This window comes from Pinus tabuliformis, chromosome 8 (genome assembly GCF_031772625.1).
Source record: "Pinus tabuliformis cultivar Carrire ecotype Pingquan chromosome 8, CPIR1, whole genome shotgun sequence".
In the NCBI taxonomy this organism is placed as follows: domain Eukaryota; kingdom Viridiplantae; phylum Streptophyta; class Pinopsida; order Pinales; family Pinaceae; genus Pinus; species Pinus tabuliformis.
In genome coordinates this window covers 420,610,761-420,629,884 of record NC_142294.1, presented here as the reverse complement: position 1 = coordinate 420,629,884, position 19,124 = coordinate 420,610,761, and the positions used below count along the sequence as shown (strand labels likewise).

Sequence of the window (19,124 nt, the reverse complement as noted above, 5' to 3'; positions counted from 1 at the left end):
GATTTTCAAGAAACTGGTGAAGGAGCTTTCATATCTTTAAAGCATCTGCTCCAATCATTTGAAAAAATTAAGCCCAAGTTTGGTCAGGAGACTGGATGTATTAGAATTGAAAGGACTGGATTCTCAGCCTTGAATTCCATACTCGGATAAAAATATGGAACGGCCATGACTAGCTCAGTGCAGGATGTTGTAATTGTGTTAAGCGCTTCACAAGTTGCCTCAGTGAAGGAGAAGCCCAAAGTATATCTACAGGACACATTATAGCAAGGTGAAGTGATTTTGAGATCTTCACGAGGCGCTGTGTCCCGTAAGCCAGGGGTGAAAACCTCATGTTCCCTACCTTCGTTAACAAGCATGCATGCCCAAGCAATGATGTTGCATCTATTCCCATAGCAAGAAAACGATGGATCCAAAGACTTCTTGCCAGAGGTGGCAAGTAATTCCAAAAGCGCCACTCCATTACCATAAACATCTCTGCCTTAGCAGACGCACCACATGTCACAGCATGTTCTTAAGTAACATACGCAAGGGCCAAAAATGCTAGTTATATCTGTTGTTGCATTAGTTTCAGAACCTCCAAGAGCATGTATACACAAGTTTATTGTCACTTCAAGCTTTCTCAAAATCAATTCTGAGCCTCGTATATTTACAGTATTTGACAGATTTAATAGACTCCAAGGTTGGAAATCATTGCCGCAATAGTATTAACTTTAATCCCTTGCTGCCATTTTATTCCACTTTCCCCACCTGACCATAGATATAGCTTGCCCTACAGTATGAATTTTGTGCACATTTAATAAAGAACGAAGCTTTGTTTCAGTCTCACGGTAATCTTAAGTAAGAATATGTTCAGACAGATCATTTCTTGTTATGAAGATTATACAATGAATTGTAAACTGTTTCCCATGCCTGTGCAGAATCCATCTGGTGCACAACTTGGGATGCATGTCGCAACTTTTCAAGGCCACGTCCTAATCGGGCTATTGTAGGCATTGCATGAGCAGATTCAACAGCACATTCTATCCCATCCCCGAAAGCTAAAAGCCCTGTACAAGCCAGAATGCTGCCACCAAAGCTTACCCAAGGAGTACCTCCAGTTGCCTTTCCATGTCTTTTACGCATGATACCATAAAAGGCTGTTCTCATAGCTGACAAGCTCGACCGTTCAGCAGCTGCTATAACACTGTGAGTTGCAGCTCGGAGCTTCTCTGCTGCAGCTGCTGTCTTCGCAGTGGCAGGAACATGAACTCCATAACCAAAGCCTATTTTCCCAGGAATAATTCCCTTAGAAGCTGGAGCTAGAAGTTTAGCAGGAGTGAAAACTTTTCCTAAGGCAACAGCTGCAGTTCTCTTTGTTTGCAGTAGGCCAAATTTCACAATAGTAGGAACTTTAAAGGTGACCATCTTCGCTATAGTTGAAACAGGAACAATTTTTGAAAATGAGGTTACACCCACAACAGTTGCTGCTCCTGCACCGACTGCTACTACAGGTTTTCCTCCAAGCACATTTCTTCTCTTTGGATCTTCCCCTTCAGAAGCATCGTCAAAAGTATCAGATATAAAACAATTGTCAGCTAAGTCGGCCACGTCTCGGGGCAAAGAAGTATTCCAATAACTTCTAATTCCAGCCAAGCTACTGGCGTCGACAATTGCAACTACTGTTCCAAAATCTTTAGCCTGTCTTTTCAGGGCTTGGGCAAACAGAGCATGGCACTTGTCTTCATAAGGAAGCTCATAGAAGTCTGCATCTTTCGGGAGCTTTTGCTCTTGCTTAAGAGGACTACGTGCCTTAGAATTCAGAGCAACTCTGAGTCCCTCAACAGCAACCCGAAACTTGTTAACATGAGATAACACTTCGCAATCCACCTCTTTGCCTTTCTCCACCTCAAGAAGCATCTTCCGAACACAAACTAATGCCCTTTCTAGGGCAGGAAGATTGTTAAACATATCATGCAAATCTACAAGTAAGGAATAGAAAGAATGTGCAAACGCAGGAATTTGATCCACATCACGGAAGTCACAACCTGCAGAAGAAGAGGCAGAACTTGCGGTGGAAGCAAAATTTGATCCCGAATCCAGTGCCAATAAATTTTGCGATGTGAAAGCCGATGAGGCTAAAGCCTTTAGGGCAGAAGAGTGAAGTGGACTGGCCAAGATATGCCTCTGTGAGCCCATGGGAACACTTGAAGCCATGTCACCTGGTGATGGTGTCATTTTTCCCAAAAGGCCACTGCCCTGAGCTATCTCTGCTAAGGGTTTTATGGCACTTTTATTTGGTACATCCTGCTTGGAATCATGTTCACTATTGGTGCCTAATTCACCACCTTGACCGTCTCTATGTGGAGTTTCAAGAATAAAGAACAGGGAATGATTTTCTTGAGCAGCTTGTTTTGCAGCCAAAACATGACCATAAAATCCTGTTCCAAAAATTGTGCGTAAAATTTGTGAGCCAGCATAGAGTCGGTCCCAGTATAAAAATGATTATGTGAGTTTGAATTAAGAACTGAAATGCTGTGGGTTGGGCTGAAGACTTGCCACCACGACATTCCATTGCCCTCGGTGACTGGAAGGAAAAATAGCAGAGTTATGTTTATTAAAAGGTGAAAATTTCAGAAACAAGATAGTTATACTACATTAAATCAAGAGAAATGGAAGACTAATTTTTCCTTATGAGCATAGCATAAACCATAGACAAAGTGCCTTTCAACTGTGATAATTTAAAGGATGAAATCCTATTTAAGTATATTCAATAATCAAGAAACAAAACTCAGAATCTATACAGAAGCATAATAGAATAAACCCGTTATGGGCAGTTTCAGTTCCAAATAAACTCAGCCTGTATAGCTTAAGGCCAATGGGGCTCCCTCAATGTTGACGGTTATCAATATACATTTGGTTAATATCAGGCCATTGCCGCAAATTAAAATTCTTGTAGATAGAACTTCTTCAGACATGTTAACAAGTAATCACACCTGGGGCTTTCCTTACAGGCCCTAGAGGCCCAGTTACATTTTTTAGACTTCTAGATATAGTCAACAGGGCTAGTTTTTGGACTAAAACTCTTTTGAAAAGACTGAAATTTTGTATCTGGTTGGGCCTGTCCAATGGAAGACTGTATCAACACTAAAATGTAACCCTATGTTATCAGGCAATAGAAATATTTACTTAAGTTGATAAACAGAAATCCTATAGTTCATCCCTTGACTGAATCCACATTCTTTGTACTTTTCACATCATTTCTGTTAGGCAGCAATTTAGCCCTAGGCAACATTCTAAACAACATTCATGATAATTGGACAAAAAGAAAGTATCTAGAAAATGAGATAGAACTAGGAGTGAGTTCATCAAAGCATGCAAACAGAACCACTAATAAAACATCGTTAGCAGCGAAAACTACCTGGATCAATCCCATCTGTGTCAGGGGCATCAAGGGGAGCCAATATGGTCACATGTTTTATTACCACATTCCTGCAGGACAGTATGTAGGAGAAATGCTGTGAATAAGAACAACATCTATTCCAATGTATTCTTATTGCAAACAAATACAAATCAACACAAAACTTGCTTAACTCTCACACTCGAAATTTTTTTTATTAATTACCAACCTGCAATAGACTGGATGTATGTTCCAGAATGGCGAGTTACGGAATGTAACATTCAAGAATTAACATTCAAAACTTGAAGACTAGATAGATTACAAAAGTTCTCAGGCAATGATTTTATTGGAGTGTATGACAAATCCAACCTTTAAGTGACAGGATACTACAGAGGCTGTCAAGAAAATCAGCAAGCTTGGAGCAGTTAGACAAGTTGAGAAACTGAAGCTATTGAAGTTGCTTCAAGGTTGGCAATCCTTTAATGGGAGTGGATGACAAATCCAAAACCTGAAGAGACGGGGTATTGTTGAACAATTCTTCTGGCATCTTTTCCAAACGAATATTGGAGGCTAAAACCAAACTCCTCAGTTCTGAACATCTCAAATAATTTGGCAGATTACGAATAGCATTATAGCCCACCGATATTCGTCTGCAATCCCTGGAAACTTTGTCAGTCGGAAAGATCCGCAACTGTTGACCTGCTGCAAATAAGCATGTTCCCTCCTTTTGGCTATGTCAATTGCCATGTCACAAAAAACTTCATGAATCTTTAAATACTCGACACTGTGATAGTCATCATCAACAATATACTCCACACGCTCCACCAAGCACCTTCTTACCAGTTCATCAATGCATTGCCGCCAAGCATCCATAAAATAAGGTGTCCCTGGCTTGTTGAGGAAACCTTCCGCGTCCCACATCTGCACCAGCGTCTGCACAGCAATTTCTTCATCTTCCAGAAATGCTGCACAATTTAGAAAAAAAAATATTTAGATGGAATTCTGACAATTCATTGCAAGTCCATCTTAACACCGGATAAAGTTCTGCGTCAATGGCCCTGAGATTTGTTGGGACGGACGCATCCCTCTTTCTCATCGAATTTGAAGCATGGCTCCACTCATACTCATTCTTTTTAAACCTCATCGCTCCAGCAACTGCATTTATGGCGAATGCATTTATGGCCAATCGCAATTTCTCTCGCTCTCGCCTCTACAATACCATTCTCATGGCCAGGAGGCCTGGCCTTTCATGCCGCATTGCCTCCTGGCCTTTCATGCCCCATGGCCAGATCGTCCTCTCTGTCTTCCAGCCGGTGGGAAAAAAAATAGTTTTCCATAAGAAAAAGGATTAATCCGCACAATATTTTGAATTTCGCACAATATTAATCCGCCAGAGCCCCTTCTTCAACGGAAGCTAATCCACCGCAGCAGCCCCTCCTTCAATGAAAGTCAATCCGCCGCAGCAGCCCCTTCTCCAATTCCAGTTAAATCTGTAAAACAAATTTGAATGCAAGATATTAAAGGGTTAATTCATGGCTATTATTTTATCCTACAAATTGTCAAAACAATGAGTGGGCGGGCAAGAAACATTACCCACAGCTCCTCCTTCAACAAAAGCCAATCTGCCGCAGCAGCCCCTCCTCCAATTCCACTTAAAGCAAATCCTCTGCAGCCGGCAGAGATAGCGAATATATATAGGCAATCCTCTGTAAATGGCAGAGATGAGGAATGTAGATTTAATCAGATTTCAATACCAATTAACAACATAAAAATGTCAAAAATATATTACATATTAGCAAATAATAATCACTGTACAGTACTGCAAACCAGGATCTAGTTTATTCACCCTTCGCGCAAACTTTTTTTCCAAATCCTTTACGGAGTCTTTCACACAAGGAACTAATTTTTTCCCTTGTCTCTTCCAATACTGCTTAAACTCCATGTCCGATTGCAGATATTCATATAGCAGAACCGTACATGCTGAGGAGTTCAAATATTTAAAAGTTTAACTCTCATGCGTGAAAACCCCAGAGAAAATATGATGAAGATCATTACAAATTAAACTGAAAACTGTACAGAAAATATAATGAAGATCGTATAAATTTAAACTGTACAACATTGGGAAAAAAAGAAGAAATACACAGCATCACAGAAAATCATATAAGAGACCAGAGGAAACCTAAATGAAACTTATAAACAGATATAACAAAACAAAACAGAACAAAATAAAACAGAGAACGGAAAAGAAAAGAGGACGCTGAAAGCAAAGAGACGCAGAAGCTGGTAAACATGTACACGGTCGTGGAGCAGGGGAAAACAGAGGCATTCTGGTTTATTCACAGAGGATCTAGTTTATTCACCCTTCTCTCGCTCTCGCCTCTACAATACCATTCTCATGGCCAGAGGCCTGCCGTTTCATGCCCCATTGCCTCCTGGCCTTTCATGCCCCATTGCCAGATCGTACCTCTCTGTCTTCCAGCAGGTGGGAAAAAAAATATTTTTCTAGAAAAAGGATTAAATCAACGGCTGAAAACACCCCAATCGTCTAACATAAAATCAATGGCACAGAATCGCACACATCACATTTTAGGGATGTCTTTCTCAGAGGGAACGCCTTACGTTGTAATTAATAATTGATTTTTTTTTTTTTAATTCTTTTTTAACCAAGTTAAAATGTTTAAGTGACATTAAATTACAAGATCCATTTTTACTCTTGATCTACCAAGCCCCGAGAGGGATAAAATATTTTTTCACTCTATGTTAGTTTGCATATCACGATATTTGATCTAGAGTAAAGATGGATCTATGCTAATTTAATTCGTCGCTTTAAATATGCTACATTCCATGTGAATACCATGGGTCAATACCATGTTCCATCTTTATTTTTATTAGTGCTAATATTAGGGTTAATAATGTTTTTTTGGCGTGGTATTAATAATAATTTGGCCCATAGGATTCAATTAAATAAAACCTCTTTTTTGAGCCTTCTTAAATAGAAAGAGGGTTATGGAGTAAATGTGAATTAAACATTTTAACTTGGTTAAAATAAAAAAATAAAATAAAAATCAATTATTAATTTTATTAATTTTTATAAATTACTAATAGTAGAAAGAGGTTTTATTTATTTACCATACCTATAGTTTATTTATATTTTTATTTATTTACCATACCTTTGATGTATAAAAAAAGGTTTTATTCATTTACCATACCTCCACTTTATTTATATTTATATTTATTTACGCGCTGGCGTGTTCATAAATATAAGGTGACATATGGAGTAAATATAAAAAAATGTTTTATTTATTTCCCATACCTCTGGTTTATTTATATTTTTATTAATTTACCATACCTCTTTTATAAATATGATATTTGGTCCATAAGATTCACTTAAATGAAACCTTGTTTTTGAGCCTTCTTAAATAGAAAGAGGGTTATGGACTAAATATAAAAAAAGGTTTTATTTATTTACCACACCTCTAGTTTATTTGTACTTTTATTTATTTACCATACCTTTGGAGTAGGTATAAAAAGAGATTTTATTTATTAACCATACCTCCACTGTATTTATATTTTTATTTATAACTATCATAAATACATTTTCTTGAAAATGAGGGCAAATGAAAGATTGTAACTCCTAATTTCAAGGGTTAAATTTACATTTTTTACCCTCTCCCTTTAAATAAGGTGGGCTAACCTCCATACCTAATTTTTTTATAAAATATATTTGAGGCAATTTGTAACAATGTACTATCATACAAAATATTCGCCCAATAAAAATATAAAACCCCTTAATCTGGCCCAAGGGCGAAAATTTGCCCCTAAAATCTTCCATGCAACTTTCTCATGATTCAAGGATGGACCTTCAATAGATTTGATTGATGCATTATATTTCTTTAGATGCAGTTTGGAAAATAATAATAGCACTCCTCTTTATTACAACAAAAAAATGATCTTCTAATCAATAGTTAGGTCGGTAGTAAGTTATGTGCTTTAATTTGGAGAATATTAGAATGGGTGAAGATTTATTTATATATCTCTAATATTTGAGGCCTTTTAGATTTAAAAATTCATTATGTGATATTTTGATACGTAGTTTCGACAATTTCACATGTGTGAACTAAATTTGATTTTCCAATTGAAAGTTATAGTAACTTTCCCAAAACTTGTTTGATATTTTGGCCTCTTCCCATGAAGAAACTTGTATATCAAACCACATTTCAAATTCTTGAAATATAGTTTAGGAACTTGTACTTGAGGTACTTCTATATGAATTTTGAAATTCTTGAATATTTCATAGTATAAAAATTTCCAAACAAGAAGATATAGAAAACAACCAAGCTGACATGTCTAAAATTTATTTCAAAACCATAACTTCCATATGGTATAACTTGGAAAGTATAGAAATAAATTCTAAAAATGGAACGAGTTATTCCCCAAGATTCCTCCTTAATACAGTCCAAGTTTCACTTTATGAATCCTTACAGAAAAATAGTTATAGAAAACATGCCAAACTAACCTGTTTGAGGCTAATTTTTGAAGCATACAAAGACCTTGACTTAGATCATATCTTTGAAATTTTCGTGAAACAATATATTTACCTTGAACTAGATTTTCACTATGTTTTTTCCTCAGTGTGGTCCAAGTTTCATGGTTTGAAGTCACACAAAAATAAATAAATAAATAAATAAATAAAATATGTATAACGAAAATGCCAAAACCACTTGTTGGAGATTGATTTTAGGAACATTAAGAAACTACAACTTCCTTGGAGCATATCTCCAAAAATTTAGTGAAAGATGCTCTAAAAATTGAACCAAATATTTCTCAATATCTCTTCTTAATAATCTCCAAGTTTCACTATTTAAGGCTTGCCAAAAAAACTGTTATAGCAAAAACGCCAAGATGGTTTGTTTGAAGCCACAAAATCCTAGGATCATGAGCTATGACACCAAACATCATAATCCTTCCCCTTAAAAAGGATAAGAAACTAATAATTAGAGTCATATTTAAGTGGGATACCTCCTTTTACAATAAATACAATGAACAAGAAAATATTTGATGATCATAAGACTAGGTCTCCAAAGTATATGTGTGTGTGTGTCTATCTATCTATCTATCTATCTATATATATATATATATATATATATATATATATATATATATGGAACAAAGGGCACAATTTGAATAAAAATGGGATTGTGAGGGGTTCTAGACTACATAACAATATAACAATAAAAATGTAGTCACTCAATATCTAGGGATTAAAAAAAGAGTTTTTTTGTTAACATGGGGCTTATCTAGGGCTTCACCTATAACTATCAAGAGTTTAGTACAAATATGAACATAGCTAATGAGAATGCATTTGATGCTTATTGCAGATTAATACAGGGGATGCTTTTGTTGTTCTATCACTACTTTTGGTTTCTTCCTATTATTTCTTACATATGTGATCCATGTATATCTTCATTCAAATTATTCCTAGTATAACAATTTTTTAGTCACCAATGCATACAATTCACTAAATTACAACATTGGTATAGTTGTTGGTAGTTCCTAAACTCGAGTTTATATGAAATTCAAATGTAAAGGTTTAATTTAGAAGAGATTCAAGAGAGGTTGTACAATAATATAAAAAACTACTAGTATGATTATGCAAGGAGAAATTGACTTATCAATAGTGGAGGAAAGGTCATATTTCTTTACAGAGACCCACCAAAACTTTATTGAGTTTATCCCGTCAATATATATATATATATATATATATATATATATATATATATATATAGATAGATAAATAGATAGATAGATAGATAGATAGATATTGATCGAGCTTTTGATGCATCACCCTACAAATGATGCATGGTTGATTTCCAAAGTCATAAATAGGGGAAGAACGAATTTAAACAAATGGGTCATGAAAAGCCTCAAAGTTTACTGTGAAGAACAAGTTTTTGAAGGTCTTACCTCGACCAGTATGATCAATGAACAATTTCATACCGACTTCCACGAAGGGTTATTTTTCACAATCCATTATTTGTTACATAAATTGCTCCTAAATAAGTGTTTCAACCATAACAAGCCCCGTTGCATGAATCAATGAACATAACTGACCAAGAAAGGCAATAGAGTTGGGAACAATTTTTAAATGCCCGTTACAGGAACACCAAAGTTTGGGATTATATTTTAACAAATAATCATTTTTATGTATTACCTTTCTCCTTAACAAGAGTAAGTTGGGCGAACAATGGGGGTGTAACAATCTGTGAGATAATTCTAACAAGATAAAAATTTTCCCCGGAGGTAAGGATTTAAGATGAGAAGGCGTGTTTTGACTAAAAAGACTTGAGAACACACATTCAAAAAAGAGTCGCTTAAAAGAAAAAAATGTCACAAGAATTACTATAAATTGTTTACCGATATACAAAATATAGAGAGAGACAAATGTTATAAGAATAGAGGGTAGATTCATAATGCAACAATGGTGTGGTAGTTGATTTAACCAAAAAGTTTAAAGAAGTAGTTAGCTGGTGCATGCGACTTCGCTAAGGATGTGAAGGAATACCTATAGTAGAGAGGAGAATCCTGGATGACTCTGAAGTCCCATGCACCAACTCACATGAAGGCAATGCCAACCAATGAAATGATATGTTATAAGTGAGGTGATGTGGCAAAAAAAATGCCACTTGACTCTCTTCTAGCTTGCTAAGGGTAATCATTAACAAAGCAAGGGGATAATCATAACAACCATGGCATGATCAAATCTGCAAAAAAGTCCCAACGTCAAGCAATAAAATCCATTGAAATCATGAGTGACCCAAAACTTCAAAAAATAAGGGAGCTTTTCAAAAAATGAAATAGAGGGTTCCCATATTTTGTGTGACAAAATGATGGGGGGGTCATGGCCAAGAAAAATGGTGACTCAGAAGAGAAGAACTAGTTATCTTTGATTGAAGATAATGAATTTTAATCTACCCAAAGGTTAAAATGGAAATCACGAAATCATATAATAGTAAACTATTTCCATAGGTCCCACATGAATATATTAAGTAATATGAGTTTGTAAAGGTAATTACTCGAAGAGGATTTTTGAGTAAAATTCATCAATCCAATTTTTGGAAAATTTGTTTTAAAACTACCTCATATGAAAAATAGAAGAAGGTAGAGACAAGAGTTTTTGATAAACCATATATACATTTTATGATTGGTCTCTGACATCACTTCACTGCCAGCGAGCCTGAACAATAACCCAATGAAGTTGTCTTTTATGCCATACAAGCCCAGTCCTACTGCGAGCGAGCATCTATAGCCTCGATGTGTTTACTTGTATTTCTCCTCTTTTAATCACTCTTTTGATAAGTGAATTTTGCAAGATTTTAGTTTATGATGTATTTGAGTGAAAGAGGTGGGATGGTAATAGAGATTTATGTTTAATGGACATAAAACCTTCATAATGCTGACTCCATATTATTTTCCTACTACTATCAATCAAAGGATTTTATGTGGAGGGATGGGAAGGATCCATTGACTTAAACATAGATCAATTTTTTCCTTGAAAAGGTAAACCATATCACCTAGAAAGCATGTGTGTTCCTCCATGAGAAATATTTAAAGAAATATGGTTTTATGATTCCATAAATGTATGCCTTTAATGATAAATGAAATTCACTAAAATAGATAGAGTTAAAAATTTCCCATGAATGAAACCATCGTTGGATTGAAAAAATTCCTCTAATTGAAAGTTGATAATATTACTAAAAGAATTTGCATGAGGATTTTCAAAGGGATCGAAAATGGTATACCATGAAATCAACTCCATAAAAAGGGACAAAAATAAAACAAGCCATCTAAGAATCAAAACAAACAATTTGATAAAAGCAAAAGCATGGAATGAAAATGACTCAAACAAGATGATGACAACTTGACATAAAAGCATTAAGATTGTGTTTATAAATATTTGTCAAGTTAGATTATTGTCTTGTTTTAAGAGTTCTCATGTTCCTAAGTTTATTAAAAATGAACTAATGATTAGTTGTGATTAACAATTACTTTTGTGAGTTTTAATAGGGATAATATTCCTTAATCATGGATTACTTTAAAAACACATTATAAAAGAAATGATATAGGAAATATCAGGTTAAGAAAACTCCCTGAACAAGTCTTTGAAAAATTCTTCTTTAAAATTGGTTTTAATCACAATGACGTTATTCCTGTAAGCTAGACTAAGGTGAACCTACAAAAAGAAAACCAATTATAAGAAAGAAAAATAAAGTGGAAACTTGAAAATAAATGAAATAAAAAAAAATAGATGATAATAATTATGTGTACTTGAAAGAATTCAATAATCAATTTACCTCATAGAAATTTGTCTTCTTGAAAGTATTTCTTAGCAATCATATTTTGTTTAACCAAAAACAAAACTAAACGAACTCTAATCTAATCTAGAAAAAGGATTATGGCTACGTAAGATCAAACTTCCAGTGTAACCAAAAATATACATCATGTATATTAGTAACAAAATTCAAAAAATATCAAAATATTAAAAGAAGACTTATGTGCATATATTGTTAATCTATTTAAAAAAATGATTTATTTGTAATTAGCCTTCCTTCAAAAATGTCCTATTAGGAAACCAACTCACAAAAAGATAGAAAAGATAGATCAACACCTTAGAATTCAACCTCTTCAAGAGGTAAAACTCCTTTACATTACACAAATGAACAATTCTTGTATGATACAAATGACTAAACCTCCCTTCTATATATAGGAGTCTAAGGGGTCATAATATAATCAAGCTGACATAACAGTAATAACGTAAGGGCACAAAAATAAAAATAGTGGGTTTCTATGGGGCATACTAATAACAATATGGGGACAATAGGGGCACAATAATAACTATAAGGGATACAATAACAACAGTAATGGGGGAATCACTAGTATTCTAGGGGCCTAACATGCCCCTCTCCTTCTGAAAAGCGTCATCCTAAATGCTTGAGCAGTTCTGGTTGCTTCTGTATAAAATTCTCATCCTCCCATGTGGAATTTTCAGCGGAGAAGTTCTTCCACTTAATGAGATACTCCGAAATTGATCGATTTCGTAGCTGTCGAGTTCTTGTTTCTGTGACTGCTTCCGGTTCCAATCTGATTTTTCCTTCCTCGTCAAGTTCTGGAAATATTGTTTGAACTGGGAGCTGGTCACCTATAACCTTCTTTAAACATGAAACATGGAAAACTGGGTGCACTCAAGAAGCTGCAGGAAGCTCCAATTTGTATGCCATAGTACCAATATTTTGCAACACCTTATACAGACCATAATACTTTGGCGATAATTTATTATCCTTCTTAGCTTTCTTGAGGTACATTTGCTTATATGGTTGTATCCGTAGGAATACCCAATCACCTACATCAAAACTTCTTTCACTGCGACGTTGATCTGCCTGTTGTTTCATTCTATTCTGCGCCAACATGAGGTTATCCTTTAAGAGTTGGAGAACTTGTTGTTGATACTCGATGTGATGTTCCACTGCTTGAACCTCAAAATTTTCTCCTAAATATGATGTGATGGATGGTGGTTGATATCCATAAAGTGCCATAAATGGGGTCATTTTTGCTACAGTATGGAAGGAAGTGTTATACCACCATTTAGCTAGAGGGAACCATTTGACCCATTGTGTCTGCTTATCAAATACAAAGCAACGAAGATATCCTTCCAAACATTTGTTTACTATCTTAGTTTTCCCATTAGATTGATGATGATAAGATGAGCTATGAGCTAACTGAGTATCTAGACAAGAAAATAATTCTGTCCAAAAATTTCTGGTGAAAATGGGATCTTTGTCGCTTACAATAATCTTTGGTTTTCCATGTAGCTTTTGAACTGTTTCCATAAATGAAGTAGAAACTATACTTGCTTTAAATGGATCTGATAATGCACAAAAGTGTGCATACTTGGTAAGTCTGTCAACTACCACCATGATGACACTCTTTCCTTCGGACTTGGGTGAACCTGTGAGAAAATCCATTGAAACCTTGTCCCAACGTTGGCTTGGAATGGATAAAGGTTGTAGTAGATCCGGGGTCTTAATTTTCTCAACTTTATTTTGTTGGCAAACCAAACATTATGCCACATACTTTTGAATATCCAATTTAAGGCCATCCTAAAAAAAATCCTTCTTAACCTTGTGGTAAGTTTTTAAAAATCCTGAGTGCCCTCCTAAGGAAGAAGAGTGCAATTCCATAAGAATCTTTTGTTTGAGGTTGGAATTATTACATAGGTATAAGCGATCTTTGTACCATAACAAATCATTTTTCTAGCTAAATGTGTCAGATGTACTGGGATCTTGTTGTAACTTTTCGAATGAGTGCCTAGACTTCTTCGCCATTCTTCCATTCCTCCCTTGCTTCATTTATCCAATCTGGTTGGATAATAGAAATGGCGCATAGCAATGCTTCCACATCCTCATCCTTTCTTGAGAGTGTGTCTACCACAACATTTTGCTTCCCTTTTTTGTAGATGATTTCAAATTCATAACCCAACATCTTTGTGACCCATTTTTGTTGCTCTTCAGAGGATAATCCTTGTTGTAAAAAGTATTTAAGACTATCATGATATGTTTTTACCTTGAAGTGTATTCCCATTAGGTAGGGTCATCATTTCTTAAGTGCATGTAGTATTGCCAACATTTCCTTCTCATAAATAGCTTTGCGTAAATACTTTCCCTTGATTGGACGACTTTTGAAAGAAATGGGTCTTTCTTCTTGCATTAAAACAACACCAATTCCATTTCCTAAAGCATCACATTCCACAATAAATGTTTTTGTGAAGTTCGACGTAACTAAGACCGGTGCTTGGCACATTCCCTCTTTAAGCTGTTCAAAGGCCTTTGTTGCTTCTGTAGTTGATGAAAATGAATCTTTCTTCAATAATGTTGTTAGAGGTGCTACTAGTCTCCCATAATTCTAAACAAACTTGCGATAATACAACGTCAACCCAAGAAATCCTGTTAGATGCTTTATGAATGTGTGGATTTTCCATTCCTTAATGGCTTCAATTTTGCTAGGGTCTACCTTAACAGCTTCGTGAGGTTCAATATGACCCAATTATTCCACCTCTTGTACTCCAAAGAAACATTTGGAGCTTTTTCATATAATTTTTTCTCCTCTAATAGTTTGAGCACCTTGTCAACATGTTCAACATGATCCTTCCAAGACTTGTTGTAGATTAGTATATCATCAAAACATATTAACACAAATTTTCTGAGGAAGGGTTTGAAAATGGAATTCATCAAACCTTGAAATGTAGAAGGTGCATTGGTAAGGCCAAAAGGCATGACCAAAAATTCGTAACGACCCTCATGAGTTCTAAATGTTGTTTTTGGAATGTCTTCAGCCTTCATTCTGATTTGATGATATCCTTAATGAAGATCCAACTTGGTGAAGTAAATTGATCCATGCAATTCATCCAATAATTCATCAATGACAGGAATGGGAAATTTATCTTCAATAGTAAGCTTATTGATCTCCCTATAATCCAGACACATGCGTCATGATCCATCCTTCTTGTGCACCAATACTACTGGAGCAGAGAAAGAAATTTGACTAGGTTGAATTATACCAGCCTCTAGCATTTCTGCAACCATGCGTTCAATTTCACTGTTTTGGCCATATGGATATCTGTACGGCCTGATTTTTGGAGGAACAATTCCTCGTATCAATTGAATAGCATGATCATGCTCACAAATAGGTGGGAGCCCTTTGGGAGTCTCAAATACCTTGGAATGATTGTCCAAGACTTTTTTGAGATCTGGAGAAATAGATGATTTCGATGTGGGAACCTATAGTGAATATAATTTTCAATTACACCTCGTTGTTCCTTCTTTAGAAGCTTTGTCATATTGTTAGAGATTATTATCTTTCCCGATATCCCTGCAGTACCCCTTAATTCAACTTCCTTTCCTTCCACACAAAATGTCATGAAAAGTTCTTGAAAATTAAAAGCTATTATACCCAAGGATTATAGCTATTGGACTCCTAGTACAACATCAACACCACCCATTGGAATGGAAAGAATTGGGCTATCCAATACATATTATCCCATGGATAGCTTGATATTATGGCACATTCAAGAGCAATTTATGGTTCATCCACTTGCAATCATCACTTGACACTCTGGTTTTGGATATAGGAAGCAATTCAATTCCTTTCCTATATTACATTGAATAAAATTATGGGTACTTCCCAAATCAATCAACACTATTACCTTTTTCTTCTTGATATGTCCTTATATCTTGATAGTTTGAGTGGTAATTCCAGCCAATGCATTACAAGATATGGTCGGATTCATTTCTTCTTTATCTAGGGTTTGTTCTTGGAGTATATCCTCTTCTTTTGACATTTATTGTTCCTTTTCTTCCTCCTCTTCACAATCTATGTAGAATAATTTCTTCTTAGCACAGTTATGACCTTTAGTGTATTTGTTATCAAAACTGTAACAATGCCCTTTTTCTCCTTTTTCTTCCAATTGTTTTGGTGTCAACCTTGTAGGTTGTGGAAGGCTAGGGGAAACAACACTTCCATATTTATAGTTGTGAGAGGTAGACTTTCTGGTTGCCATAGTTTTGCTTTTTGTTTTTCTTGCTAACCTGAATGCCTTCTCCAATGAATCAGGTTCCCAAAGGTGAACCTCATGTTGGATATTATCCTTTAAAGTCTCTATGAACACATCAATCCTATACTCCTCTAGAATATCTTTTACCCTTATGTTCAATTTTTGGAAGTCCTCAATGTTCTCCATCATTGAACCCTTTTGTTTGAGATTTATCAATTGGCTAAAAAAGGTGTTGCTTCTTGTATCCTCATAATGTGATATCATTTCTTTTGTAAAAATTACCCAAGTGACAATTTGTTTACGAGAGAAAAGCCATCGATACCATACAAACTGATTTGGTTCCAAATATAAAGTTGCAATACGTACCTTTTGTGTGTTTTTCACATTATAGAGATCGAAAAATTGCTCCATCTGTAGTATCCATGTTCTAGGATCCTTGCCATCAGACTTCCTCATATCAATTTTTGGAACATGGTGGGTCATCAATTCAACATTAGAGTCTATGAAATCATGATTAACATTTCTTTTATTCTCATCATGAGTTTCCTTTACTACTCTTTCACCATTAGCGACCATTTCTTGTAGCAAATTATTCAAATTTATCTTCAATTCTTCCATCTTATTGCCCATGCCATTCATCTTAGCTTCCAGGCCATCTATCTTAGCTTCCATTCCATCCATCTTAGTTTCCACGCTATCCATCTTAACTTGCATGCCATTCATATTAGCTTTGAATCCATTCATCTTGGCTTCATTTACCTTTAGTGAGAGTGGAATTTGTTGTACTTGGACTTGTAATTTTGATATATCATGTTGCATTTCTTCCTCTTCTTAACGAGTCATGCTAGAGCTTTCAGGTTTCTTACTAGGTGTTTCCATTTTCATTCTTTGGGGCATTAATTAATGTTAATAATTCTTCACTATTCCCTTTGAATTCCTTCAAACTATTTTTTCGAACCAATCTTATGCAAAATTTTAAAAAAACTATACACCTTTTTCCACTTTGTAAGAGATCGATATTGAATCTGTCATATCTTTGTAACTACGGATCTCGAATATCTGCAATCTTTTCCTTTGGTAGCCCTTTGAATCCTCTTTCTAACCCCACAAGTCTGATCAATATTGGATTCTCCAAGGAAGATTTATGTCAAATCTCCCACGGTGACCTGATTATAGACTAGTTCAGTAAAGCAAAGTTGTATGATGTGCCACGTGTCACTGTTTCGACCTTAGCATCTAAGACCAATACAAAGAAAACTATAGGCGGTCCTATTTCTGAAACTCCTTACGAAATTTCAATATGATACTGAAAAAAAAATTATGACGATTTCCCCCAGGTCACCTATTTGGAATTTAATTCGTGAGCATGCAAAAACCCTAACTTCCTTAGATCGTGTCTCCACAAATATAGTGAAACAAGCTCTGAAATTTGGACCCGAAGCTCAAAATGATTGCAACTCAAATGGGATTTTTTGGTAGTTTCTGAAACGTCACAGAAAAAAATTTATAGCGAAAATGCCACAATGACTTGTTTGAAGTAGCAAAACCCTAGAATCCAAAGCTCTAATACCAAATGTTAGGAAACCAGCTCACAAGAAGATAGAAAAGATAGACCAATGCCTTAGAATTCAGCCTGTTCGAGGGGGCAACCTCCTTTACATTACTCAAATGAACAATTCTTGGATGATACAAATGACTAAACCTCTCTTCTATATATAGGAGTCTAAGGGGTCATAATATAATCAAGCCGACATAACAGTAATAACATAAGGGGAAAAAATAACAATAATTGGTTTCTATGGGATATACTAATAACAATATGGGGACAATAGGGGCACAATAATAACAATAAGGGATATAATGACAATAGTAATAAGGGAATCACTAGCATTATAGGGGCCTAACATGTCCTCCAGCCAAACCTCTAATGGATCGTAAAAGTATGGATGAATATTCATTAGAGAGTGAAGGAGATGAAATGGAAGAATGGATGAACAAACGTTAATGTTATGTACATGAACGAACTTATGAACTGAGTCATCCCAATTACATTGAAATGAATGCTTAAGGGGATCATTGGATGAGCGAGGTGATTGACATAATGATGAATTTATACTATCAAGTGTTTGAAAAAATAAGTGTTGATTAATTGGATTCTGAACTCTATGCACTTTTAATGATACATTCGATAAGTATTTAATGTCAATTTCTTCAAAATGCCAACCATTATTATTTATCCTATGGTTAAAATACAATTGAGACTGATTTACAAAAAATCCCTTCCCACAAGTCTTGACTTGAATATCAGTGTAAACATCTACTTGTGGAAATGACAAAGGTTCAAGATAAAAAGAAAAGACAGGAAGTTTAGAATCCAAAATGGGAATGGAAACGCCATTACAATTTGATGTAGTTTCAAAATGAAATTCTTCATAGATAACATTGGTAAAAGGAAAATTTTCATCTTGAGACACACATGAGTTATGAGAAAAATAAGAAATTTATTTAGTTATCTTATGCTATGCATAACTATCATAAATAACTTGACTGAAATTATCCTCCTTTAGAAAAAACTTAGATCCACCAAAATGATCAAATTCAAATTTAAGAGAATTCTCAGAATCATGAAAATTGTAATTTATTGATAACTCATTACCCTAATTAAATTTTTGTGACAATTCATTACTAATAAGATCTAAAGTAATTCTTTTGTCTTCTTTAAAATCGTATGTGTCAAAAGGAATCGATAAAGATTTAATAAAAGAAATGTCTTTGTTGAAAAAATCTGGGTAAAGGGAGTAATGACTATTTGTAGAGATGACCATGAAAGGTTTTTATAAGTTTCATTTTTATTTAAATACCTTCCAAATTCAAGTTCTCATGAAATGTTTTCATGTTCCTGAGAATGAGTTTCTAATTGACTTTGGTCAATAGCATGAGATAAATCGAAAGTACCATTTGTACAATGCACATCATTTTCATTAATAATTTCCACTTGTTGATTTGCTTGATTAGTAGTAATATTGGGTTCATTTGAATTGTCAACAAATTATCAAGAGCACGATTAATATCACGACTAAGATATAGATCTATGCATTACTGAGACTTATCATTTATATATTGTGCATTATTAATTTGATTTAA

The 19,124-nt window shown here is 34.9% G+C and overlaps 2 protein-coding genes across 4 annotated transcripts; both read right to left on the bottom strand.

Annotated features, from left to right (window-relative positions):
* Positions 1-858: 858 nt before the first annotated feature.
* On the bottom strand, positions 859-1,896 carry LOC149235851 (uncharacterized). The gene has a single exon (XM_089368687.1). The coding sequence runs from the start codon at positions 1,894-1,896 to the stop codon at positions 859-861; it is 1,038 nt and encodes a 345-aa protein (XP_089224813.1).
* Positions 1,897-2,073: 177 nt separating this feature from the next.
* On the bottom strand, positions 2,074-5,870 carry LOC149235850 (uncharacterized). Of its 3 annotated transcripts, XR_016246196.1 has the most exons (5): positions 5,223-5,869; positions 4,970-5,082; positions 3,746-4,866; positions 3,398-3,468; positions 2,074-2,417 (listed from the first exon to the last, which is right to left on the bottom strand). XR_016246196.1 is itself a non-coding variant. In XM_089372255.1 (4 exons), the coding sequence occupies exons 1-4, from the start codon at positions 5,700-5,702 to the stop codon at positions 4,861-4,863; spliced, it is 303 nt and encodes a 100-aa protein (XP_089228381.1). In that variant the 5' UTR covers positions 5,703-5,870; the 3' UTR covers positions 4,390-4,860. The 3 variants fall into 3 exon arrangements, 2 of the variants coding, with proteins under 2 accessions (XP_089228381.1, XP_089228382.1); XM_089372255.1 differs by lacking the exons at positions 2,074-2,417; positions 3,398-3,468 and having other exon boundaries at positions 4,390-4,866; positions 5,204-5,356; positions 5,672-5,870; XM_089372256.1 differs by lacking the exons at positions 2,074-2,417; positions 3,398-3,468 and having other exon boundaries at positions 4,390-4,866; positions 5,204-5,356; positions 5,737-5,847.
* Between the last annotated feature and the right edge of the window lie 13,254 nt (positions 5,871-19,124).

Bases quoted from the DNA above. Each gene is read 5' to 3' on its own strand.
- LOC149235850 (XM_089372255.1), bottom strand. From the start codon at position 5,702: ATGCCTCTGTTTTCCCCTGCTCCACGACCGT. The intron at 5,357-5,671 runs GTACATGTTTAC...TGAACTCCTCAG, and splicing joins TTCCCCTGCTCCACGACCGT to CATGTACGGTTCTGCTATAT. The intron at 5,083-5,203 runs GTTTGCAGTACT...TGCCATTTACAG, and splicing joins GGTGAATAAACTAGATCCTG to AGGATTGCCTATATATATTC.
- LOC149235851 (XM_089368687.1), bottom strand. From the start codon at position 1,896: ATGCTTCTTGAGGTGGAGAAAGGCAAAGAGGTGGATTGCGAAGTGTTA.